Source organism: Falco peregrinus, chromosome 3 (genome assembly GCF_023634155.1).
Source record: "Falco peregrinus isolate bFalPer1 chromosome 3, bFalPer1.pri, whole genome shotgun sequence".
NCBI lineage: Eukaryota > Metazoa > Chordata > Aves > Falconiformes > Falconidae > Falco > Falco peregrinus.
The window spans coordinates 16,262,813-16,289,011 of record NC_073723.1 but is presented as its reverse complement, the minus strand read 5'-3'; the positions used below and the strand labels follow the sequence as shown (position 1 = coordinate 16,289,011).

Genomic DNA, 26,199 nt, shown 5'->3' with positions numbered 1-26,199 from the left:
CTGAAGGACCTCTGTATTATTTTTCAAAGGTCTTGGGAGTCTGGAGAGGTCCCAGTCAACTGGAAGCTGGCAAATGTTGTCCCAGTTTTCAAGACGAGTAAGAAGGAAGACCCTAGTAATTACAGGCCTGCCAGTCTCACTTCAGTGCCTGGTAAAATTATGAAGATTGCTCTGGGAGTTATTGAAAAAACACTTGAGAGACAACACAGCCATTGGTCACAGCCAGCATGGGTTCACAAGGGAAAAGTCCTGCTTAACCAACTTAATTTCCTGTTATGACAAGACCATCCATTTACTTGACCAAGGGAAGCCAGTGGATGTGGTGGTTTGGGATTTTATTGATACTGTCTCTCACAGTATTCTTCCGAACAAAGTGTCCAGCACACAGCTAGGCAAGTCCACTATACACTGGATGAGCAATTGGCTAAGGGGTCAGGCTCAAAGAGTTTTAGTAACTGGGTTACATCAGGCTGGTTGCCAGTCACCTGGGGCTCAAATTTAGTGTCAGCACTCTGATGTTTCTATAAATGATCTGGATGCAGGAATCAAATGTACATTAAGTATGCTGATGATACTAAAGCAGGAGGAGCTGTAGACTCCCTTGAGGGTAGGGAGGCCCCTTACAGAAAGATCTGAATAGACTGGAGAGCTGAGCAATCACGAACTGTATGAAGTTTAACGTGAACAAGTGCTACATTCTCCACCTGGGACAGAGTAATCCTAGTTCTACATACAAACTGGGGGACAGAGACTGGAAATCAGCCCCACGAGAAGAGATTTGGGGGTCTGGGTTGACAGCAAGTTGAATATGAGTCAACAGTGTGCTCTGGCAGCCTAAAGGGCTGACTGCATCCTGGGGCGCATCAAGCACAGCATAGCTAGCCCATAAAGGGAGGCAATTGTCCAGCTTTACACTGCACTGATGCAGCCCCGCCTCAAGAACAGAGTCCAGTTTTGGGTGCGTCAATATGATGACATTAAACTATTTGAATGTGTCCAGAGCAAGGTGACCAAGTGACCTCAGCCACTCCTTGGAAGTCTTGCCCTAAAGGATTTTCACCACCTTGGTTTGTTCAGCTTGGAGAACCGAAGGCTGAGGGGTGACCTCATGGCAGTCTACAAGTTCCTCAAGGGGGGCAATGGAGGGCGAGGTGCTGATCTCCTCTCCTTGGTGACCAGTGATAGGACATGAGGAAACAGAATGAAGCGGCATCAGGGGAATTCCAGATTGGACATTAGGAAAAGGTTCTTCACTGAGAGGGTGATGAGTCACTGGAAAAGGCTTCTCCTGGAAGTGGCCACAGCACCAAGCCTTCCAAGAGTTCAAGGAGCATCTGGGCAATGCTCTTAGTCAAATGGTTTAGTCTCACGAGGAACAGGGAGTTGATGATCCTTATGGGTCTCTTCCAACCTGAGATATTATATGAAATGAAGTCTTAAGAATCTAAACAAAATAGGATATCTAAATCCTAGTAGTTTCATAAACTCTTCTGGCAAAAATACCTGTTAGACACTATTCCTTCTCATCTCTGATCCCAAAGAAGTTTTTTTCTGAAGTGCTATGGAAAAGATTAAGTTTAATATCAAGAAACATCATATTGTTTCCCTCTTCAAAACCAAAGTCTTGCTTTATGAATCAAAAATTTGAGAGATAATTTACCAGAAAAGTAAACTATAACACAAAAGGAAAGGAAATCAGTGAACTAAATACAAGGCAGGAGCTCTAGAACTTATAATTCAGATCATCTTCCTCATAGAAGTAAAGTTAATCCAGCAGAGACATTTGAACTGTAATACAGTCATTCCTTTGCAGAATAAATTAGCTGACTTTCCAGAGGTGCACGTCGATCATTTAAAAAGAACTGTATCTTTGTCAAACAGTAACTACTCAAGTTATTCTTAAAATTCATACAATACTCCAAATTTGATAAACATTCTGAAAAACAGGCTTGTAAAAATGCTAGTATCCCATTTCCTCTATTAAAGAAGTCTTTCATTGAAGAAAAAAAAAAGTTATCTACTTTGATTACATCAGTTTTATTAGGTTTAAATGCGCCAGTTTGCCAAGAATAACTTCAGTGTAACTTTTAACTGAAAAAAAACAAAAAACACGTTCATGAAAGTAAATAACCACTTTACTCCGTCTGCATATCTTTTCAAAGATTAAATTATGCAGTCCAAACTATTTTAAGGACTACTTCTACAGTCAAATAGAGTTCTGAATGTCTCTGTGGACAGAGGTTCCACAGTCTCTCTGGGCACCTGTTCATCAGACTCATGATTCAAAACAAACAAACAAAACCACCCCCAAAATAATAATAATAAAAAAACCACAAACACTACACACACAAACTCCCCTCAAATCATATCAGAATTTCTGCCTTCTCAGTTTCCTTCCATTACATACTTGAAGAAAACAGTATAACCTTCCCTTTGCTTCTCTTCTAAGGTTGAGGAAATCCTGTTTCCCCTCCATAAGTGATGTGTTCTAGGCCCCTAATCATCTTGGTGATCCTCACCTGGACTTGCAGCAGCATCTAATTTCTCTCATGTATTGGCAAACCCCAAACATAGTACTTCAGACATGGCCTCACAGTTGCTGGATGGAGGGGAAGAACCATTATTTTCCAGTTGCTGGCTGCAGTCTTACTAACACAGCCCAGTTCATTGCTGGCCTTTGTCACCATCAACACATATTCAACTTCTCATCCACCCAAGTCCAAGGTCCTATCCTGGAAACCTGTCTTCTAGCCAGCCTGTACCGCTGCACAGGGCCAAACCAGCGCTGGCACAAGATTTCATATTTGTCTCCAGTGAGTCCCACAAGGCTCCTCCTGTCAGACCCTTTCTCCAGGTCCCACTGAATGATGACCCTGCCTGCCAGCATATTGAGCAACTTGGTATCATACAAATATACTCGTTGAGATCATACTCCAGCCCATCATGCAGACAATTAAAAGACACAACACAGTACTGGCCCCAAAACTGATACTGGAAGAATGCCACTTGCAATCTGCTACCAGCTGGACTCTGCTTCAGTGATCACCGCCCTCTGGGCTTGGCAACTCAGTCAATATCCCACCCACCCTGCAGGTCACTTATCTGGTCCATCTCTTACCAACCTGGAAGAAGGCTACCAGAGCAGGCCACGTCAAAGGCCCTGCAGTCCTACAGACTTTAATTTTGCAGAAAGTTTTGTCTAACATCATATCAGATTTTTAGCTCTTAGGCAAGGAAAAACCAACAAAAGACAAGACTATATGTATGGCAAATATCTATTTCTAAACCAGAAAGACTTCTGTATTTCTCCCGATAACAATCATTACAAGAACGATAAAACAAGTAAGATCAAGACTGAGATGGCTATTAAAGAAAAAACATACACCCTCTGGCTCAACCATAATGTGTACGCCCATACGCACATCTATGTGTATAAAGGGGGAAACAGGATCCCAACAGTGTTTTGCTGCTTTTTCACAGAAGCATTGAAGGAAAAGTTTCCCAAGATGACAATGAAACCCACTGTCCTCAAAAATCTTACTTGCCACAACGCTTATACAAAACCTCAGCATTAGCCCACTGGTATTTAAAACCCAATATATATAAAATGCAGATCAACACTGTCTCTTTAGAAATATAAAATAACTGTTTGCTGCACTTAGCCATAGTCCTTCAGCAAAGAAAACTCACACAATTATCTCCGGAGTTTTCCCTCACACTCACCAATAAACTTCAGGCCTCCTGGCCAGTATCAATCAAACCTGACAGAACAGTCTCTAGGAGAAGCAGCATGATATATGCTGTTAACAGGATTCTGAAAATCTTCCCATGAAATACAAAAATATACTATTGGTTTAGGGCACCTTTTTCAGAACATGCTTATATTGCCTACCTCTGCACTTGAAACAATACTAATAATTAGCATTCTTGGCACAATTCTGTCTAAAAGTTTTATTGCAAGGTACTATTCCATTCAAAATAAGATCTTACGATCTTTCTTACAGTTCTCCTCTATAAATTTGTTTCACATCTGTTTTTAAAAATTATTAACAAGCACTCTCATTCGCATCATTATAAAATAGTTCTGAAAATTGAGTTTTGCTCACTAGAGTGAGAAAAATACAGGAAATGAAATGAACAAATTTAACTGTTCCAAATCACTCATCTGCAGTCTTTCACTGATACCATGTTGGATTACAAACATGGCTTTGTGGATTGTTTCCCCACACATACTTTTTTTTTTTCCTTCAAACAACTTACTCCCTTTTATTGCTTTTTAACTACAGAAGGTATCTCCACAGAACTCCAAGCTAAACGCCAAAACCAACATTAAGTCATGTCACTTTAAGCGTCTCTCTTCTCCATCAGGGCCCAAGTTCCCATGACTACATGGCACACACTCTGTTAGGATTTATCTGAATGGCATACTGAACAGAGTACACCAAAGAGCACTTTCACAGTTTCCTAACTGATGAGCAAACATGAAGCAGCCTGCTGGGAGTTCAAAACAAGAAGCACTACTTTCCTAAAAAACCATGAGCTACCAAAAAGCAGTAAGTACTTTCAAAAATGTCTTAAATGAATACAAATTCTCAAAAAGCAAAGCTAACCAATCTACCATGACTGAAACTTTGAGGTACCAGTGAGTATTTTTTTTGGTTTTCCTCTCATCAGTCACGTTTCTGTAAAAGGAGATTGCCTGCTTACTACAACCATGTTTTGACTACTATCAAATGAAGGGTAAAACCAATTACATCCTAAATTAATAAGTACTGTAGCAAGTAAATGTAAAAGCATCCTCAACTGTGTTTTTGTGAAACATGCTATTGTAAATACAGGGTATTGCTGTCAAATCTCCTTCTTCACCACATTTTCAGTATCGTGATAAGGAGTCACCCATGAGCTGACACTGGCATCAATTTTAGAATGCTCATGTACCCATTTTTACGTCTTTGGTGCAATTTGCCATTCAGCGTAAGAACAGCAATAATTATCCTGAGTTTCATTTACTAGGCAAAGAACTTTTCTTATCTGTTTTTTTTAGGACTGTTTGCTACCAAAAAGCATATTTCATTGAAAACTGAAGACTCCTTGTGGTATATTACATAAGAATCAACTCCTAAGTACAAAGCTCTCTGATGCAAGACTGCTTCTGACTACCATAAGTCACGGGTCACAAGGTTAGGAAAAGCTGGTTTTAAAGTCCAGTGCTGCTGGAGTCTCCTGGATTCCCTCCACAAAAAATAAAAAAAATATTTTAATTTAAAAAATAAAGACAGATAAGGAATAGAATGTTACAATTTACCTGCTGTAATTATATAGAGGTGACACTTCAAGGGAAATGAAGTGATAGAATCAATAGAAAAATTTCTTCCTCTTCAGACACATACACAGAATAGATCTTACCAGTTTTCACAGTCCAAGCTAAGGAACAAAGTCTGTACATATGCCAACTAAAACAAAAAGTTCATTTTAAATGGAAGTGCTTCTGCTCTCTTCAGTGGTTTCACCTGTCTCTCTTGACAAAATGCTTTGCCACTGCAAAACAGTCTTGTGGTAGAAAAGCATATGAAATCACTATAGATGAACTGATTGCATAGCAGTTTCAGTGCTACACAAGTTTCTACAAAACCATATGGAGGAAAAACCCCAGACCCTTACCCTTGTCCCAGAATTCCTTCCCCCAGCAGAAAATGAAAAATTCCTAGAAACTGAAGCATGAAGGGAAAGTTACATACAGGAAACTGAAAAGGATTCATACACAACTTATTTTAAAAGAAAACAAAAAGGAAGACAAAACAGAAAGAACAAACAAACATACTTTCCCCTTTCCCATCTCTAACCTTATATAAGTGTCCATGACAGGGTGAGAAACATTGAGAAATCTTCCCCTTTCAAGTGATCTTAGTTTATACCAGACTTACACTGACAACAACAAAACATATGCGAGGCTGAGCAGGAACCAGTCAGTCATTCTTTCACTGACACAGCACGCACGCATCTGTTACAGGACCTGTCTAGACCAACAGACCTCTAAGCTTGAGCAAATCAACACAATGAGACACAAAATGAGCAACACTCATTGAGGGAATGGTGCTTTGGGTTGTTAGTTGTTTTTGGTTGTTGGTTTTTTTTTGAAAGAGCCCAAACATATCTGTAGCCATATTTCATTATACTCATCAGTTTAAATATTTATGTTTTAAAAATGATGCATATGACAAGAGCTAATTGTCAAAAAGCACATTTTGAGTTTTTAACTTCTCCTTGAAGACCAAAAGAAATAAATAAAATTTAATAAAGACGCCCAGGTAGTACCAAATTATAACAGCAAAACAGGCATCAGAAACAACTGCAGCTATTCTTTATTGTATCATCAGCTTCTAACTGTCCCTTCTTATCTACCAGCCTGCCTAAAGGGAATTTAAACATTTAAGCTTAACCTCTGTATCTCAAGATAGTCCTGCAAAACATCTGCTGCTGCAGGAGAAAGACTCAGAACTGCCTGGTCATGATAACCAAGTTATCCCTTGAGTGCAAAGATGCCCATTCAGCTTGAGCTGGGACACAGTGGAAGGGCAATCAAGACAGTCTTGCGGTGATCCCACATGTGCACTACTTATTCTCAGAACAGATGTCATCATTCCTTAAAAATTCCAGCTAGCTCACACAGTAATATCAGCTAAAGGATTAAAATCAACTCTTCAAAATCTAGTTGAGTAACACAAATCACAGAGTTATTGTGGATATAAAAAGCACATCTGCCCAGAACAAAGCAGAGGCTATATTTTAAGATGCTGTAATCTGTGTACAATCGTAGGATTTAAACTTTTTTCTCAAAAAAGTAATTAACCACCCACCTACACATGCAATAATCCATCTCTTCACATGAATATTATTAAAAAACTTCTCCCAGTTACATGCAGAAATATGAAGTTAAAAATGTCTTCTTTGCATGAACGTAACATTACACTGAAGAAATCAACACATAAAGGACTACAGATTGCAACTTCTCTCAAACTAGACCTGGACTACAACACAATGGTTTTGTTCCTTCCCATCAGTTAACAAAAAAAAAAAAAAATCATTACTTTAGCAATAGAGTGAACCTTAAAATTTGTGTCTACTGATGGCCATAAGATAACACTCATGCTTTAGAAAAATTATTATTAAAATAATCTTGCAGTTCTTTGATAACTATTGTGCAAGATTCCCAAGCCTGACTACAAAGATGACAGGGTCTTTTTTTTTTTTTTCCATCTGATTTTTCATCTTATAAGGGAAAGAAATGCAAATTTACAACATTTTCACTAGTTTAAATAACACAGCATGAAACCTTTCTAGTCAATAAACTGCTACATTGCAGCATGTATTTACTATTTTCTCCTCTGATAATATTCCAATAGGTTTAAATAAAGTTGGGGGTGGTAGTTGTGGTGCTTTTTAAATTATTATTATTAAATAAGTCAAACACACAGAGAAGTCCTTCGGAGAATCTTTCCTAGGATTCCGATTTTTGGGGGGTATGCCTTTGCATTTTGTTGGGCTTTCCACTAAAGACTTAGAAAATGCCAAGTCATCAGAATCGGTAAAAATACCTGCTCTGATTTTTCACCTGAAACTCATCCCAAAATTGCATCTAAGTGGTTCCAAAGTCTCCTCTGAAAATAATTTTAGTTATAGGAGAAGAGTCACAACCAGGAGAGAGTATGTATCAATCCACCCGCTTTAACTAACTGCACTTCTACTGGAGGACAACCAAGTGAAAAAAACAGCAACTGAGTTCGTCATCTACTATATTATTTCAGAGAACTTGTTAATTGTGATTAAGGAACAGTAAATTCACAATTCTGCAATACCTTCATGCAACTAGACAGACACAGCCACATGCAGAACAGTCTATTTTTATTTTTTTTTTTTTTCATTCTTTATGAAAAGGTAGTTCCGATCTAACCACTGATCTAGCTATGGCAGGAATTACACCAAACTGAGAGGCTATGAAAGAATCTAACTTTCATTAAATCTGTTTAATTTACCTACCATTTCTGTTCAGAAAATAGTTCCAGTTCTCAATCTTGTTTAGAATAAAGAAAATAGTAAGTTTATCCACAAACTGGCTTATAGCCACTGAGGTAGGTACAGGTTGTGTTGAATTAAGTTAGCTTTAAAATGACCTAAGATACTTCAGGCTGCAGCACAGTAACAGTGCGGAGCCTGACAATGCCTGCAAAAGCCCATTGAGGGCTCCAACCCACATGCAACATTAAGTTAAAAATCAAACAGCTGCAAGGATGGGATCAACCCCTTTGCCTTAATATAGTGGGCTCAAAACTGATGTTCAGGAGCTGCTTGAAGAGCTCTTCAGTCATCCACGATGCATGGGCAATAGCAGCAGTAATAAGAGCTACATAACAGCCACTTCAACCATTCAATTTCAATCTCCTGCTTCATATGAATCACAGCCTTAGGTAAGCAGATGTACAGAAACCAACCTTTCTTTAAAGTAGCAGCAGCAGAACCGCGTATGCAAACTACAACTACAATAAAAACACCAAGACTAACAGAGCACTTGTCCTGCCACACTCTGACCATCTGTATTTCTCCATGAAAATTAATAAAAAAAAAATTGGTAGAGTTGCAGATTTTTTGCAGTATGTAACAGTAAAGCATATTTATATCTTTTTCTTCCCCATCAAATAAAGCTTTTTTGTAATATTTGCAGATAATAAAGAAATACAAAACAACTCCACAATCATTTTAAACTGCGAACAGTTTAAATAGGGCACATAAAATAGTTATACAAACAGAAGACATTCAAGAAAAAGCAACGCAAGCACCAGAAGCACCCACTATTCTCTCTTCTTCTGATTTACTGCTTTCAAATCAAACATAAAAGCTTTGAAAATATACACAATCCACACAAATAGTACAGAACACTGTGTATTTATCATCTATATTTTGATTTTCTTTGCACAGGCATTACCACACTCAGACTGTACTGATTTATCTCCCAAATCATGAAAGCACTATACCGTATTTTTACCCTAGAAGTCACCAGTGATGACAGAATACATATTTTTACTTAATTCTATGAACACTGTCAACTGCACTAGTTAAGTATATCAATGGCTGTACCTATTCCACATTGTTAAGACCAGGGGGCAGCAATACTGTCAAACACAAACCAAAACAGGTTGATTTCTGACAAATCTATAAGCAGCCATGGCTTGCTTACATGAGGAAAAAAAAAAGGTACAGTTACATAAAAGTTACAGAAGTTAATCTAGGTTACATACTAAAAATAAAATATATAATTTTAAATGCAATCTTACATTCTCTCTATTAACAAGTTGATTATTGTAAACAACAGTGCTGTTAAAATTTTGAATGTAGACTGTTTTTCTACTAAGCCAACATTAAATAATTTTAACCCTATGGAATTATATTTTCCATACCCAAAACTATCAGGAGAATGCCATGATTAATACTCTGTCCTTGCATACCAAATGCTTTGCTCATGCCAACACATTCAGCAAAACTAAAAAGAATCTATTAAATCCATCTCCTACATACCAGCCAGCTCCTGAAGGACTGACAAATACTTGATGAACGAAGTGTATAAACAAAACCAACAGCTAACTGCAATCGATGAAACAACAGCAAAAAAACTGTCTTCTTTCAGCATCATTATGCTAGGGCAAAAGAAGACCTGTATGCTGTCTTGTTTTAGGGTCGTTTGGAAGCTGTTTCCTCGTAACTGCTGACCCAGTCCATAGGAAGTCACACTGAAACCTCAAAGGGGATGCAGTGGGCTGATACCCCACAGAAACCAGCTCTGGAAGTTTACATGTTTTCACACTCCAGTTTCTCAACAGCAAAGCAGGATGAACATTTAAATGACACAATAAGCATTACAACAAACCAAACACTGAGGCTTCAAGGTTGAGGTGCCGAGTCTGTATAACTGCCTCTGCTGCACTATTTTGCTCCTCTCCTTCCACCATCTATTCCGTTTTATTATTTTCCTCACTCCACATTCATCCCTTCATCCTTACCTCATTTGTTAAGCGAAGTCTCCTTTGGCAGGTTTCTGCAGCCAGAGTTCTGTGCTGACTTGATCTAACGAGTGGCTGGGGAAAACCTCTGCTAATGCTCCCAAACAAAACCCAACCTTCATCTTCCCTCTAAAAATCCCAACATTAACGCTTTTTTCTACTGCAACAACTGCCAACACCAAAACCACCGAGAAGTGCAACAGTAATATTAAAGTTCAGACAACTGCTTTACGCCCTAATCTTTAAGACGCCAGGGCAGGAAAGCTTTCTGTAACTAGCTCAACACAAGAGCAAAGTCCCACAATTAAAAGACCAGATTACATGCATACCAACGCCTCTAGCTGCCGTGGATTGGAGCGGGTGGCCCTGATGCTCTTTCTCAAAGACAAAAAAAAAAAAAAAAAAAAAAAAAGGAACAAAAAAAAATCCGCGGGGGTTGGGGGGGGAGGTGGAGGGCGATTTACCTCTTCCAGCAGTGTGACCGTATTCCTGCAGTTCTGCAGCCGGGTGGTGAAGCTGGAGGTGGTCGGGGAGTTGTAATCCTCTGTGGTCTCGGCGATGAACTCCGACACGGTGATCTGGTCCGGCATGATCCTGCCCCGCCGGTGAAGCCCAGAAGGAGCCCAGCACACGGATCCGGAGGAGAGAAAGCCAAGTTTCGCCGGGGGTGGGGGTGGGGGGAAGATGAAGGGATAAAAAGGTGGGGAGGGGTGGGGGTGAGGAAAAAAGCAGAGGGAAGATGTTAACAGCCAGCAGAGACCCCCAGCATCAAAGCAGCGGAGCCGCAGACAGGCTGAGGCTTCGCCCTCTACATCCAGCCTCTGCCCCGGCCGCCCCCTCCTCCTCCCGGGCAGGAGGTGAAGGGGGGAGAGGCCTCGCCGCGGCCCCCTCGCCCCGCGCTCGGCCCCGCCGGTGGGGAGCGCTCCCTCGGCTGCCTGCGGCCCCCCGACGGCTGCGGGGACGGGGCCGCCTCTGAGGAGCCCGGCCCTGCCGCCGGCGCTGAGGGGAGGGCGGCGGGAGGAGAGGGGAGCGGCGCCCGCCAGCCCCCACCCCGCCGGGCTCAGCCCCTTTCCCCACCCCGCCGCCGATCCCCCTCACGCCCCTCGCCTCCACCGCCGCTCCCACCCGCCGCCAAGTTGGGCACTAACTTGTGCGGGCTCCGGCTGCGCCCCCCGGCCGGGGGGAAGGAGGGGAAGGGCCGGGGGAGGGGGCGGCTGACCGGGGCTGGCGGGGGCTCCCGCCGCCGCTGACAGTCACCCGGTGACTGACACGCGCTGCCCGGCGCCCGCCCGCAGCCGTTACGTGGGGCCAACGAGGAAGTGCTCTGCGCACGCGCGGCCGCCCGCCTCCTCCTTCCCCCTCCCCCGGCCTCGCGCACCGCCCCCCCAACCCCCCGCTCCTGCCCCGCGGGGGGCGCGTACTGGGGGGGGCGAGGGGGCGGCGCGCGCGGGGGGGCTGCGGCGGTGCCGCTCCTTGCCTTTTTTTTTTTTTTTTTTTTTTTTTTAATTTTATTATAAAAAAAAAAGGGGTGAGGGGCTCCAGCCCTGTCCCCAGCCCGGAGACCGGGGCTTCTCGCGCCGGCGGCCGTGTGGCAGCGGCGGCCCGGCCCGCGCCTCAGCCCCTTCCCCAGCCGCAGCCCCTTCCCCAGCCCCTTCCCCAGCGCCAGCCGCTGGCGGGTACACCCCAGGGCCAAGCCTGCGGCGCTGGGTTGTTTTCCTTCTCCGAGCCCCTCAGCCAGCCGCGGCCCCTTTGCTTCGAGCCCGTGTGCCACAAGCCCTCGGTGGCGTAAAGCCTGACGGCTTCTTCCAGCCACCGCTGGTAAAGTCATCACTCGAAGCAATCTGACTAGGTAGATTTTTACCCTCTTTCTACTTAGGTAATGTTTAGAGAAGTCCTGCTACGTCTCACTGACACCCTTGAAGCTGCTATTACTGATGCTGCTCCTGAGCCCTCCCAAAGAGAGCTGTGTTACTGCCCAGACGGCTGGAAACCCTCGTACCACAGAGCAGCAGCAGCACAGGCTGCCACCTTCCTTGCATCCCTGGCATGCTCCACGTGGTTTAACAGTCCAGCATCCCCTCACAACCAGTATTTTTGAATAAGTTAACATATCCTTGATCTGTTATTGGATCATGTAACCCTGGGAATTGACAGACAGCACTAATAAGGTTTTTTGGGGGGTTGTTGTTGGTTTTTTTAGCTTAGATTTTGGTGCCCATATGTGCTGTTCTAAAGACAGCTAGGTCTCAGGAGACTCAAGTAATTATGGTCATCTGCTGTTTCAGTCTGATTTATTTAGTCATCCTATGTGTTTTCCTTCTCTTTGCATTTGGGATTCTTTCCATAGAAACCAGGAAATTCAGGAATGGTAAATATTCTCAAATCTGAACAATTGAAAATGAGCAATATTATATGGCTATATCCATTCAAAGGTTTTAATGTTCTGTATATAAGGACCTACTGTATTAGAATGCACTTTGGCTTTTACATGGTTTTCACAGAATCACAGAAGGGTTTGGGTTGGAAAGGACCTTTAAAGATCATTGAGTCCAACCCCAAGCATATAACTCTAATAAAATGCCTGCGCAGCTCAAATAAATTTGAAAATATCAACTAAAGGCTGCAATGCCTGAGTAAGCATAAAAAGGAGATACCTGATTTGTGTATACCCATTAAAAATGATTTGCATGCAGTCCTGCCAGCAAAAATATGACCAATACTCCTGAGAAATGGTCCTGCCTGAACATGTTTCTTTGATTTCATTGCATTAGCAGAAGCCCTCCATATGGCCATGTGATTGCTGCTGCTACTGCTTCACGTGATCCCGCTTTCCGGCACAAAGGCTCTGGGCTCATACAGATGATTGTTAAACGTCATGAGACTCTGAAAGGTAGAGTAGGCAAGAGGAGGAGGAAGCCAAGAAAAGAACTGCGTGGGAGTTGCACTGAAAAATGGATTTGGGCGAAAAAAATTGAAGCACTGAAGAAGCAACTGGAGGGGTGGGACGGAAATCAATTGAGGATCGTGCTCATAAAAGCAGTGGAGGAGGTGGCGAGATCAAGAAGATAAAAATGGCTGGTAGCATCCAAAGCAGTGTGGAAAGGAGAGTGAAGAACTGTGTAGGGGTTTAGGCTAGGCAAGAGCTGTTGGCAGCATCAAAAAGAGCTGTTTCAGTGTGCCTAGCCTGCATGGAAACTGGATGGGTGAGCAGCTGGGATACTGCCTGAGGGCCAAATGGGGTCTCTCTGGTCATCCCCTGTAATTTCCTGCAGAACATCAATCATAGGCTGTCACACAGCCATTCCTAAGCCAGACCTATCATCTGCAGGTCAGCTATGGTGTTCACATTAGGAGGAGTCCCGATCGCTCTCCAGCAGATTTCAAGTGAGGATAAATCCATTGCACTGATGGGTAGACTGGTTTAATTAATTGACTTCTTTCAATGTTAAAGTTGAATTGTTCTTCAGGCTATTGAGCATGAACAGTAGTCTTTGGATCGTAAAATAACCTCATCTGGTATCCTAAACAAATCCTACCCCAAAGAGTGTGGACAGAAGCTGGACATGTTGCTAGAAACATAATTTCTTTAATATTATTTAGAGCAAATTTCAACTGCAGAATTTAAGAGCATGTCCAACAAAGAAAGGGAGGGGGCAGGCCAGGAAAACTGGAGCAGTGAAGAATGACAGAAATGAAGGCACAGCAGAGAGTAACAGTAGCTACACTTCTATGTTTCCTCATCAGGAGAATTTTATTTTTTTTTTAAATACTGAATATATAAAAAATAGAATACTGGGAAATAAAAAGAACAGTGCAAAACCTAAAGATTAAATAGGAAGATCAATAGCTCCCAATCATAATTGCCTATTAGTCTGGTTTTTTGACAGTTCTGAAATTGTTTATTAAAGAGGATATGGTACTCAGTTTTGCTGCTTCGAAGCAGCATTTCCTCTTCCCCTATACAAATGCTAGTGGAGAAAATAGCCCTATGGGCACGACCTCTTTAGGCTTGGATTATCTTCACTTAAACTCACTGGAAGCAAGATTAGTTAATTACTCTGATATTAATAAAAAAATTATACCACTTGCCTGTAAAAGTGTGCTTACATTTAGTCAAATTATATAAGTGTTTCAGATAGCTTTTAGTGGATTTCAGATTTAACCATGCTTCCTGTTTTGAATTGTGATCAGTATCTGAGATTCACTTCTAAATTAGTAGGATGCACCTCCTTATAAATTGTCACTAACTGAAATCACTGTTTCACTTCACAAATGTCAGAGAATAATCAGCAGAGTGTGAAAGTTACATTTCACAGCGTCTGCTCTAACGCTATCTTAAGTCTGTGCAAGATCCTGGGGGAGGCTGTGCTGCAGCCTTTTTCTCATGTAAGGCTTGCCAACAGAAGTTATGCCTATCTCACTCCTCTTGATATTCTGATGTGAAATGCATCTCTGTGTCCACCCTGGGACAAGCTAGCGTGGGTGAGGATCGTGCAATCAGCCCTGGAAAGCACACTCCTTACTGATGACACACTGCAGTCAAGGAAGTTGTGCTGTCTTGCCATCCCACCCAGTGATTCACTCTACAAATCCATTTGATTCCCTGTCCTTTTTTACTGTGATTGCCAACAGGAGAGTTAATTACAGCCAACTGATAATATTTCTGCAATATTGGTGATAGTCACCCTGCTTAGGGAGAGGCTAAGGAACACAGCAACGACAGCACAAACTACTAATGCAGGTGTTTGGCAATAAGCTGAATAGCGAGTATGGTATTTTTCATTTTATAGTACTCTAGTCATATTTAGATTGAGATCATCAGTTCATTCACAAGAGCTGAGCAGTACTCATCAGGTGATGATGACTATTGTCATCATTGTGAACTTTCAAACATTACAGGTATGTGCCAGAGGTGAAAAGCTACATTGCGCTTGCATAGCTCTTCATGTCCTCGGTGCAGTAACTGTTTAAACGATGCAGCGGTGAGGTAGAGAACAGCAAGATTATCTTTCTATTGTAGATACGGAGACAGACAGGAGGCTGTGGCCCTGCTGACCAAAAGCAGGGCTGTATTTTTGGCTGTCTAGAGTTAGTCATGCAAAGTCAGCTCTTCAGGGTATCAGCACCTCAGCTGTGCTGAAGCCTCCGGTGGATCTCCGGCATGATACAATTAAACTACCTTGCAGAGAGCAGCCCCAGGATCAGCCCTGAGGCCACGCTTGCCTGCTACGCAGATAGCGAGTGCACAAACACAAACTCAGGTGTGGTTGCCGCTTGATTTTTGGAAACAAGCTTGACCCAGGTCCCTGGCTGTGCACCAGATGTGCTGGCAAGCATGCTCAGACAAGCTGCCTTCAGGGCCGTTTGCAACCTGTCAGTGTGGCAGTGAAGTGAGTTGTTAGCTGAAGAAGGAAATCACTGTGCACATGGCTACTGTGCAGATGACTCCTCTTGATTAGCACAGACACAGTAATGCCAGGATCTTACATGTCAAACTCGTTTGTTTTTTCTTCTTCAGTATGAACAAGATGATGCCACTTTGCAAATCTGGGTTTACACCTACACTCATTTCTTTACTTTCAACGTCCCCATCTTGACTATTACTGCTGATAGGAGTGGTATGGGTCAGGCATTAGTGTTTAATTAAAACATCAAATCATTGAAATACACATGCTTTTGTTAGTAAACCATATAGTTGTTCTTTTTATGCCCCTTAGAATCTTCACGAACATGGAAAGTATCACCAGTTCAGCAGCAAATAGCAACAGAACTAGTGACATGCTAAAACTCATCAGAAAAATATCCTTAGGCTATGCTGCTCTACTATTCTGAATAATTTTGTAGTTTGGTGTTATATTCATCCATTTCAGCTAAACACAGCAGTCAGCATTGCTTCCCATCCTCCTTCCTATCCTAACTATGCCTAATGGGATCACACTACGGCATAAGGCAACCATGTCATTTGATACCCAATATAGTTGGTTTCAGATTCCCTGAGAAAACATCTATATGCTAAATTGCTGTTGTTACATTATTATAATTTCATTTTCAGGCTACTTTTGACAAAATTAATGGGAAATACTTATTTAAATTTATGGCCATAAGTGCTAGAATATCCAGAAATATTTCTGAACAACAATTATTCTCATTTGAGTTGAATGTTGGGCTTAGAGGAAAAAAGGAGCTTCAAATCAATAAGAATCTCAGCAGGGTGAGTTTGGCTTTCAGTTTTGGAGTATCTCCTGCTAAAACTCCATAATAAAGGTTTTCTGTTAATGGAACTCTCATGATTTTGTTTTGAAAAACAAAACCACCCCATTTATGTAAGGGCACGTAACATCATCACTTTGTACTTCAGTGGGAAATGTTTAGTCAGGAGGAGTTTCACCTCCAGGAGCAGTGCCCTCTCAGAGGATGATCCTGTTGGCTGACTGAGCCTTGTACAAAATGTAACAACTACATATTTTAACCTGCAGCATGTTTACACTTTTAAGATCACGTAAGTGCATGATGTACTCACAGGAAAAGGCAAAGTCTATTTTAAACGTTTAAGCCTACATCACACATAGTGACTGGTGCTGATTTGCTTTAAGGGAACTTACATGGTAAACTTCAAAGTGTTTCTGCTGGAGAAAGAAGGCTGTTGGATTTGACATTTGCAAACAAATCTTATAAATTATTGTGTTATTAGCACAGAATTGTCAGGTAACTTTCTGGTCAAAGAAAAATGTTCTTATCTAAATGGTATCACTGTACATGCAGCAAACAAAAATCCAGATCCAGCAAACCAAAATCCACATCCAGCAAACATGCTGATTGCAATTCTGTATTTTTAAGCAAGGGTATCTACCAACACGGCTTATGGAGCACATTAGCTGCATCAACAATGTGTCTTACTGCTGTGACTGTTTCGAATACAAGTATCAGATGATTTCAGTTTTAATACTGGCATCTCTGACCATTTGTCTTCACTTGGTATTTTTAATTAGATAAGAAAACATAAGCAACTGTCTTAGAAACTACAGTATTAGTTTAAAAGCCTTTTAGCACTAGCATAGTGGCTTAAACAAAAGGTTCTTTTTGCATTCTTTCAATATTAATATGACAGCAAAAAAAGAACCCATTGTGTTCTCATGATAAATGACATTTTGCTAACATTAAGGTCTTGAGGTTTTAACACTATATGTACCAAATGAAAAAGATTAAATCAAAACATCAGAAACATTCCAATGTATTATATATTTTGCATCTTATTTACTTGAATGTCCTGTGTGAGAAATTTGACTGAAAAATAGGTAAAGCTCAAATAGCCATCTCAAAGGACAGCTGCATATAACAGCACTGAAAATGAAGTGCAACATTGAGTTACACAAGATTAAGCTGACTAATCTGCTGATTCAGTTTTGCCTTTGTTTTTTGGTTTTGTCATGCAAGATCAAGAGTCATGCAGGCAAACACATAATGGCATTCCAGGCTCGCAGTAACTACAACAAGCAACAGGCTGTTCCCCTGCAACCCCTGCATCCTCCAAAGAGAAACATGGCAACATGCTCACTAGCAACAAGAGGCAGCAGGCTGAGGATGGGAAAGGCATGCTCTTTTTTTGTCACAGGTGTGCTGAAATTGGTATTTTTATTGCATGAAGGTTTTTTGTTAGAGATGCTCATTTAAAAAACCGTACTTTCTTTCATAGAAGGTGCAATACTGCACGTGTTGGGAGAGATCAGATTCAAATACAGCCCTTAAAACATCTACAGAACATAAAACCACAGCTGTATATTCATTTATAAGGACCATATTTTGGACAGTCCAAAGGTATCAAATGCTTGTGAATGCTGATGGATAAGAAAACTGTCAGTGGAGCCTCTGGTGAGTGTAACCCCACACATTGCTTGCAAAGGGAACAGTGGCACAAGGACTGCCGACCCCACAGGAGCTGCTCTCCCAGCAGTACACACCATTGCCGTGTCATGAGGGTGAGGACCAGCATGGGGAAAACCTGTTTGTAGCTGTCCTTGCAGTCCTTGGAGGATTGCTGTGAAGGTCACAGCGGACACATTAGCATCAGAGCAGGCCATGCCAGTGGGATTGCAAAGCACAAGACAAAACCAATACATCATGAAGGAGTACTCTGAAACAAGAGAAAAAAGAATTCTTCCAAAGCAGGAATCATAGTATCTGAATAAGTTTGTTTTTTTTTTTTTTTAATATGAGAAATGGCAATGACTAAAATCAGAGAGTGATACTGCAGAAATGAACATGTTGCAGGGCAGCTGGTATAGCAGGCTCTCCAAAATAAAAAGAGAATGAAATAAAGCTTCAGCCCGCACTGCAAACATTTCAATATTTTCTCTTCCCCTCTGGAAATGATAAGGCTGTGTCATTATCCAGGCATGTCTCTGGTTCTACCTAAGCTACTCAATGTATGCTGATGGCAGCATGCATCTTGCCTGCAGTGACACTGGAGGTTCAGGCCAAAATGAACCTTGGAAGCAGCTTACGAATAAAATAAAGGCTTTGTGGACCTGGGATCACGTCCTTGAGCTACCACTCACGGCTGTGACATGGCATTTGAGCTCTGTGTGCATTGTTTCTCTGTCTGTGGAATGCAGGCAATTACCTTTATTTTTCTAGGTGAAAGCATGGTGGGATTTTCCAGCTGAGTAGTGCTATATCAGAACTAATTTATTTTTATTACACAGTTTATTGTAAGAGTTTCAAAAAATAGCTTAAGGATGAGAAGCGCTCTCAGGCTAAACAATTTCATCATCATTTTACTGGTTAGATAAAAAGGATTGGCAGGTAAATGAAAGGGTTTCTTTCTACTGGTTGTTCATCATATGACAACATGAAGCAGAGAGATCTGGTTTTGTGAGGGTTTTTTCCCCTCTGTGTTATGAATTTATTAGCATTAAAGCAGTACTTAGTGGAAGAAGAGGGACTGAGACCCCATCATGCTGAACAGATACATGGAAGTAATTTGTGGCTTCATACAAGCTTTTCTATGACAGTTTGCAGACGTGCACATGTATGGGCTTACTGAATTGAACTCAGAAACTGGCTCATAGTGTTGACTGAACATACTTAATTTCTTAATTTCATCTTGTTAGAGAAATGCTGGAAATAAATCTGCAGATGTTGGATGTCATAAAAAAGGCCCTTGCAACCACTGAATTTACTGGCACATCTGCATTTCCCTTATACAAGCCTTTATTTTCAAGGATGCATCACTTGGCCACACTCTAGGCTTGAATTCAGCATAGGAAATTTTCAATTCAGGAGTGATGTCTTTGGGGTTTTGGTGGGGTTTTGTTTGTCTGCTTGTTTGTTTGTTTATTCAGATCAAGAAGTTTAACAATACGCAAGACTTGATATCTGCTTTAATGCTCAAAGTCTTGTCACCAAGCAAAAGTTACTCAAATTTAAAATTAGTGTCTGAATGTTTTGTTAAAGTAGACTTTTGAATGTTGTAGTTGTGGGGTTCTGTTAAAACCCAGGACATCAGACAACCATCTGGAAGTTTTTGGAAACTGGTCTTGCTGCATGGACCTAGTCTCTGTTCAGTCAGTGTTCACATGGTACTAAATGAAGTAAAGTTCAGAATTTTCTTCTAGAAGTCCATCACAACATCCCCTCTCTCTGATTTCTCATTTGCTTCTGCTTTTAACCACTGAAACTGATCTTGTTGCTTCCTAGGTTAACGGGCTCTTACTGTTGACTACAGCAGAGGGTGATCATACGCTCATCTGTCCTGCCTCCAATGATTTTTTTTTAATGCATCGCGGGTCTCAGTAAATTTGAAAGGAGGGCAGGAAAAGTGTAAAAAATCTTCAGTTCCTAGCAGTTTTGTGGGAAAATAATAATTAAAAAAAAAAAAAAACCCAGAGGAAGAAGATGTTTATTAGCCCTATGGATAGAAAAGGCTCACCTTCATCTTGTTCTTTATCAAGGTAAGCAGTGTATGAGAAAGATCCTGTAAGTGTCCCAATCATGGGAAGAGTTTCATTGATAGTTTGCACCTCCATAGGAGCTGCAGTCAAGACACAAATCTGTAGGAAATTAAGTTTCATTAATTTCAGTGATCTTACCACTATTTATTCACTTGGTGGTGGTTATGTTTTATTTTATTTCTCCAAGAAAATTTAGGAGCAGTAGGACATAAAAACTTAAGTGCTGTTTTAAAATCAAATAGGAATATGCAGCTTAATAGCTTCATACTTTTCGAAAGATGATTGTTTGACTTCTGAACTCTTGCTTATTTAAGGCATCATGGACTTAAAAAAGAAAAATATGTGTAGCCATGTGAGAAAGCAAATGCACCAAAGGAAGGTTTATTCAGTTTTCAGAAGATCAGCAGTAGTGATTCACCCTTCTTGGCTGGGCTGGAGTGCAATATGGTCAACCATTTCCCCCAGGGAAGAAGAAAAGATGAAAGTCCCACACTGCTGCGATGGCCACGCAGGGAGCAGTGACCTGTGCCAGGACAGCTCCAGCCAGTGTACCAGGTACAAAGAAAATTTCAGCCTTAACCATCAATGTTGTTCTGTAGGGGTTAAAGTCAGGCAATCCAAACGTAGCTTTTAGTGGTTCAGTGAAACACAGTAAAAACTTTAAAACAAGAGCATTCACCACCCAGAGACTGAATAAACAAAAGCATATTTAGACAACTGTGTGCTGTTCAGCACTTTACATCACAAGAAGAGAGTCCCTCCTCTTTCAAGCCCCCGCACAAATCTTGCCATAGATTTTTCAGGCTGATCTCAGAGATTTGTTGTTTTCAAAGTTAAAACAACATCAGTTACCAGATCTAGATGAGTTGAAAGGAGTTACAAAAAGCGTCCCTTTTATACCCTGCCCCCCATCCAGCTTTGAAATCTATGAAAGAAAAGCAAAATACTTAATAAATGTTACTGTTTGTCCTGGTACTTGCTCAGGCAGCCAATACTTTTTTAAGGATTTTTGGAATTTTTGATCCTTGGAAGGATCAATAGGTTAGAACTTATCTGAAAAACACCCCCTGTAGTAGTGTCCAAAGTGGCCAAGGAAAAACCCACTGGCACATACTGCAATTGATAAAACCAATTTCTTTTAGGTTTTGGGTTGTTGTTTTTTTTTCCATAGATTCTGACCTGCTTTTACTCTTTAAACCAATTATTTATATTTATATCTTTCTTACCGATTCCATAGTGAATCTCTTGAAGAAAAACTTGAAAGCCTGGAAGCTGAAGATCTCATGTCTCATCTGTCACAACCAGAAACCTACCTAGATGTGGAAAAAAGATGAAGTAAGTGAAACTGACCAAATCCATGCGTCTGACAAGAGCATTTACTCCAACAGTCAGTTTGAAACTATGTCTATTAATTGTTCAGTGATGGCAATTTATCATATCTTATTTGATTGCTGCATTTGATATTGGGATGAAATCACTGTGGTAAACAGATCCATTAGAAACAGCCTGAAAATAACATCCTGTTAAAAATTGCTACAGAAGAGCTTCATTTAGCTGACTGGGAAAACTCTTCATTTAACTCAATGTGGCAACTACTCACTCAGCAGCACTGATTGCAGAGCTGGTAACGTCACCTGTCCAAGTTGTCTAACACTTCAGAAGACCTAGTTTTCAGATATAACTTCAGTCTAGCCATTCAGGCTGAAAATGTCCATATCAGGAGTATGCACCAGACTGATCTTTTTTGGAAGATGGAGATAGAATTTGAAGGATAAAGAGACTGGAAGCAAGAAGTGGCTGGGTGGGGTGGAATCCTCCATGGAGGAGAGGTGTGGGAAAATGGTCATACCAGGACATGGACAAGTGGTTTCAGAGTTTTTCATCAGACTTCACCATTACATTGCATACTATTTCCAGTTTAAGACTTATGTTGCTGTGGGGGAAGGAAGCTATCACCGCCTCTGGAGGAGGTGGGTAGGACTGGGACATGCCTTTTGCTTTGGGGCCTGCTGGGCTGATCTCTGTGGTGGGTCCAAAGGGACAAGGTGGGAAAAGACTGATCAGGGCTTGGGGTGAGATTAAAGGATATCTTGGGGAGAAAAAGGGTGTTGGGAAAGAGAAGACTACCCAGAAGCCATTGCCTTTTAAGATGAGGTGGTAAAACAAGGAAGCTGGGACAAGCTACACGACAGAGAGAGATATGTGGACCAGGGCTGGCAGAATGGGAGGTCTGACAAGGACCTGACAAGGACTCATAAGGATGAGATCGGGATCAAACAGAGGGGCCAAGGCAGAAGGGGAGAGGGAGGGTGGCCACCTCCAGATCACATCTTTGCTTAGCTAGTCTTCTCATTTCCATTTGAGCACACCATCTGATTCCATGAAGAAAAGCATATCTCTTCCTCTGTGAGTTGGGGTTTTTTTAACCTTCTCTCTAAGAGAAGTCTTGTTGCTTCTGTTGACCTATTTCCCCAGAGAATCTGTAGTTTGTTTATGGGGTTTGTCCTGTTTGTTTTATGTTTCCAAGTATGTCATGTGGGTCTGGAGGGTTGCCAACCCTTAACATTAAAAATAACATAGAATAATCCCAGTCTCCAAGACACTCGGGATTTCATTAAAAATTGCGACATGAAAGTTTTTGGAAGGGATGTTACTGTATCTCTTTCCCCTTCTGTTTCTGAGCCCCCGGGATACTTTCCAGTGAGGTCAGGAGTTCTTTTGCCATTAGGAGGGCTACACACCTCTCAAACCAGCAGATTTCAGATTTGTACATACAGGCTGGAAAGCATCTAAGATTCTACCAAGTATGCCACCAGCTCGACAGCACAGGAGAAGAAATGGTTACAGGCTCCGTCTGTAAGAAAGAGGTGTGTCCATTTAATACTAAGGCAAGGGTGTAAGAGGAGAGGTATCTACCTTAAACCAAACATATTATGCTTGATATCACTTTACATGCAGGAAAAAGGTGTTAGAAGAAGATCCGGACACTGCACTGGTTTTTGTGGACTGGGAAAGGCCTCCACCAGCAGACAACCAAGTACCACTGTCTTACAACAAAACCACAGCCACTGGCAACCCTGGATCTGACTCAACCCATGACATGTCTGCTTGCTGTTCAGTTTTACAGCACATCTGTTCCTTTTAATGATATTATCCATCTCCTTAGGCAAAACAGTCACCTTCATGATTATAGGTTTATGCTATTCAAATCAAAGCAAAAAGAAAAAAAATATAATGGCTATTGCTTTCTAAATTGAATGCTGACCTAAGTTCACAAGTAACTATGATTTACATTAGATTATGTTTTGAATTGATGGTAATTTATTTTTCGTAAGTCCAGAAAGTCACAGAATCTCCTTATGTCTCCTGTAATAAGCTACTGAATGTTATTTAATTACTCATTTGCTATAGGCAGCGTTGCCAGCATTTGTGGTTAGATCTCAGTGGATCAGGTTGATTATACTTCCTTTCTAGGTCTCCGGCTCATTTCTGGGCCTCTCAGTACTACAGCAACTAGCAAATAAAATGAAATATGAAAGAAATCCAGAAAATTATTTATAAAGAAATCAAGCTGGTTGAAGTTATCAGGATTGATTGATGAGAAATAACACTACAAAGGAAACATATGTGGCTCTCCTAGAGAGAAGAAAGGTGGCCCGGTGATGCTTATGCTCATGTGGGTTCAACTTGGACAAGTTATTAGGGTATCATTCAGATGGCAAACTCCTCAAACCTTATGCCCATGTGAATGTTTTGTCTGGGTAGAGTCTTCTGAGGCTAAAGAGAGCCTCATGGAACTCTTGACCCAAGGACAAATTTTGTCTGTGTCAAGATGGCATCTTGGCTTTGTTTCTCACCCCCCAAAAAAACCCCAGAAAAACAGTGCTTCCTAACCATCTTTGGCAATGAGAAAGTAATGCTCTCAGATTTATGTAAGGCAGTATGTGAGTGGGGGTGGGGAGTGAATAGGAAATGTAAAACCCCGGAACAGACAGGGAACAAGGAAAACCTGTGGAAATATGATTGCTTTTTACCTAGGGACACCTACACTTCAAAAGAGAAAGACTAGTTGGGGCTTAGGTAAGAAAGAGGCCTAACTGAGAACAGAGCGACATTAATGGCAGCTGGGTGACACTTAAATACAATATAATAATACAATAGCAGATTCTATTAGTCCATGAGGAAATAATCTGTTCTTGTGCCTGATGATAAATACACACAATCATAGTGAAATAATTGGTACAATCTAAGTGCTTGACTAATCCTAGCTCTTAACTAGTAAGTATAATGTGTTGAATCCCTGTATTTTTAAGCTTTTAGAACTGGTTAAATAGTGTAGAAAGCCAATGGATTCTCAGGAACAGAATACAAAAATCGCCAATATACTGGATAATAGTAAGAAGACAAACCTTATGCATGGATTTTGCAGAGGGAAGGAAAAGATCAGGAAACACTCTTGCAATCTTATTACTTGCATTTGATATTGCTTACACTCTGTGTGATTTCATGCGTAAGTCATTTAATGACCTATTTTAGTTTGCTTTTTATTGTGGAGGATTTTTGCTTTCATAATAGAATACACAACCTGAATAACATTAATATAAATACATATTTTGCACGTCTAACGAATATTTTAGGACAAGTATTAACCAGCCAGTTTTCATGTATGCCTGAACTGGAGTTAACCTAACTACAAAAACTCAAACAAGCAAAAGTTAATATTGTTTCTACAGTCACTGATGTAACAATAATAGTAGTTGTACACCACCATGCTGAAAATCAACTCCCTTTATGTCCAAACAATAGCGTGAATCACAGAATTCTGACCTTGATATACAAATGTGATCATGTAGTAATTATAGCTCTTGTGCTTTCTGTATAAACAGACTACTTCATCTGGAAATGCTGTAGGGTACTGCTTCATTCTGCAATTTACAGCTAATGACTGAGCAGAAAGCCTTTATATCCCAATGTCCTAGTTTTAAAGTAAAGCAGGTAGAAGAAATCTTATTTCCTGCAAATGAAAAAATTAAGCTGGTTATTTGAACTACAGGGAATCAAATCATTGCTCTATCTATATTCTGTTCAAAAGCATATCTTACAAATGTAAAGATTGTCTTCAAAATCATATTTTTTCAAAGGCTATTGAAACTATTTTCATGGGCAAAATATAGAATTCAATTACTCAGTCCATGTGATAACTGGCGTGTTCTGGAATAAGTGTGAGATTAAAGAAGATGTCTTTCATTTTGTGCCAAAATCTGCTTGTTCTGTTTGTATCTGCATTGATATAATCCAAACAGGATGTGACGAAACATACATTCTTCAGCATCACCTTAATCCATGATTTGGGTAACGCTATTAGGATGTGGTCTAACAAACTTCAGTGAAGCAAATCCAAGGATATTTGCCTGTGGACAAGTCACCTCCAGCTTGATTTTAGTATGTCCTAAGCAACAGAAGCTCTGTCCTGACCTCATACGTTAGCTGTATGTGTTTTCCGCGCTTCCATAAAAATACACAATCAAAATACTAGTGTGCCTATAGGCACGAGCTGAATCTTGAAAGAAGCAATAATGGAAAAGCCATCACTGAATTGTACTAACTCAGCACAGAGCTCAGGAGTGACCCTGAAGAGCTGACTGACATCCTCTTGATGATGAGTCCCTATTTATAATGGTTTCTAAGAAATGTCAATTGCTCAGTTTTTAATCTATTAAATAATTACAGTGATGACTTTAGATAACTCTAATTTCTTAATCAGGATTTTGTTTGGTGCCCAAAGTTCTACCAAAGTTCATAAGTATGGCATCAATAGTATAGATTTTTATTTTTATTTTTTAATCAGGAAAATGTAAAACCTCAAAAAAATTAAGATAGCTTTCTTGAAATAAAATATATTTTTCTTAAATACATACTGGTTGGCATAAATTGCATTACTTTTCTCTGATTCTTTATGAATAGTGCCTGGAATTAGCCATACCAGTGTTTTACACTGGATTGATGGCAGGCTGAGAGGGTTATTAATCCTCAGGTCATTCCACTGAACTTTTAAATGTACTGGCAAAGTATCAGCTTTCTTCCACTGATCTTGAAATACCTATGTGTTTGAATATGTATGGAAAATCAACTTAAAATTCAGATAGTTTCATGGCCAGTACTTTTAGAAATAACAACTGAATAAAAAACAATCTAGT

General features: G+C 40.8%; 1 protein-coding gene across 5 annotated transcripts in view; it reads right to left on the bottom strand.

The window, feature by feature from the left end:
* The window catches only part of ASAP1 (ArfGAP with SH3 domain, ankyrin repeat and PH domain 1), a 161,977-nt gene that overhangs the window by 121,595 nt on the left and 14,183 nt on the right, over positions 1 to 26,199 (bottom strand). For 4 of the 5 annotated variants that reach the window (XM_055798532.1, XM_055798530.1, XM_055798533.1 and 1 more), the window contains exons 2-3: positions 21,229 to 21,315; positions 10,517 to 10,646 (exon numbers count right to left, since the gene is read on the bottom strand). In XM_055798532.1, coding sequence (XP_055654507.1) covers positions 10,517 to 10,646; positions 21,229 to 21,287 — 189 coding nt within the window. In that variant the 5' untranslated portion in view covers positions 21,288 to 21,315. Of the gene's footprint in view, positions 1 to 10,516; positions 10,647 to 11,200; positions 11,352 to 21,228; positions 21,316 to 26,199 lie in introns of those variants that run through there. The other variant, XM_055798536.1, reaches the window with a different exon arrangement.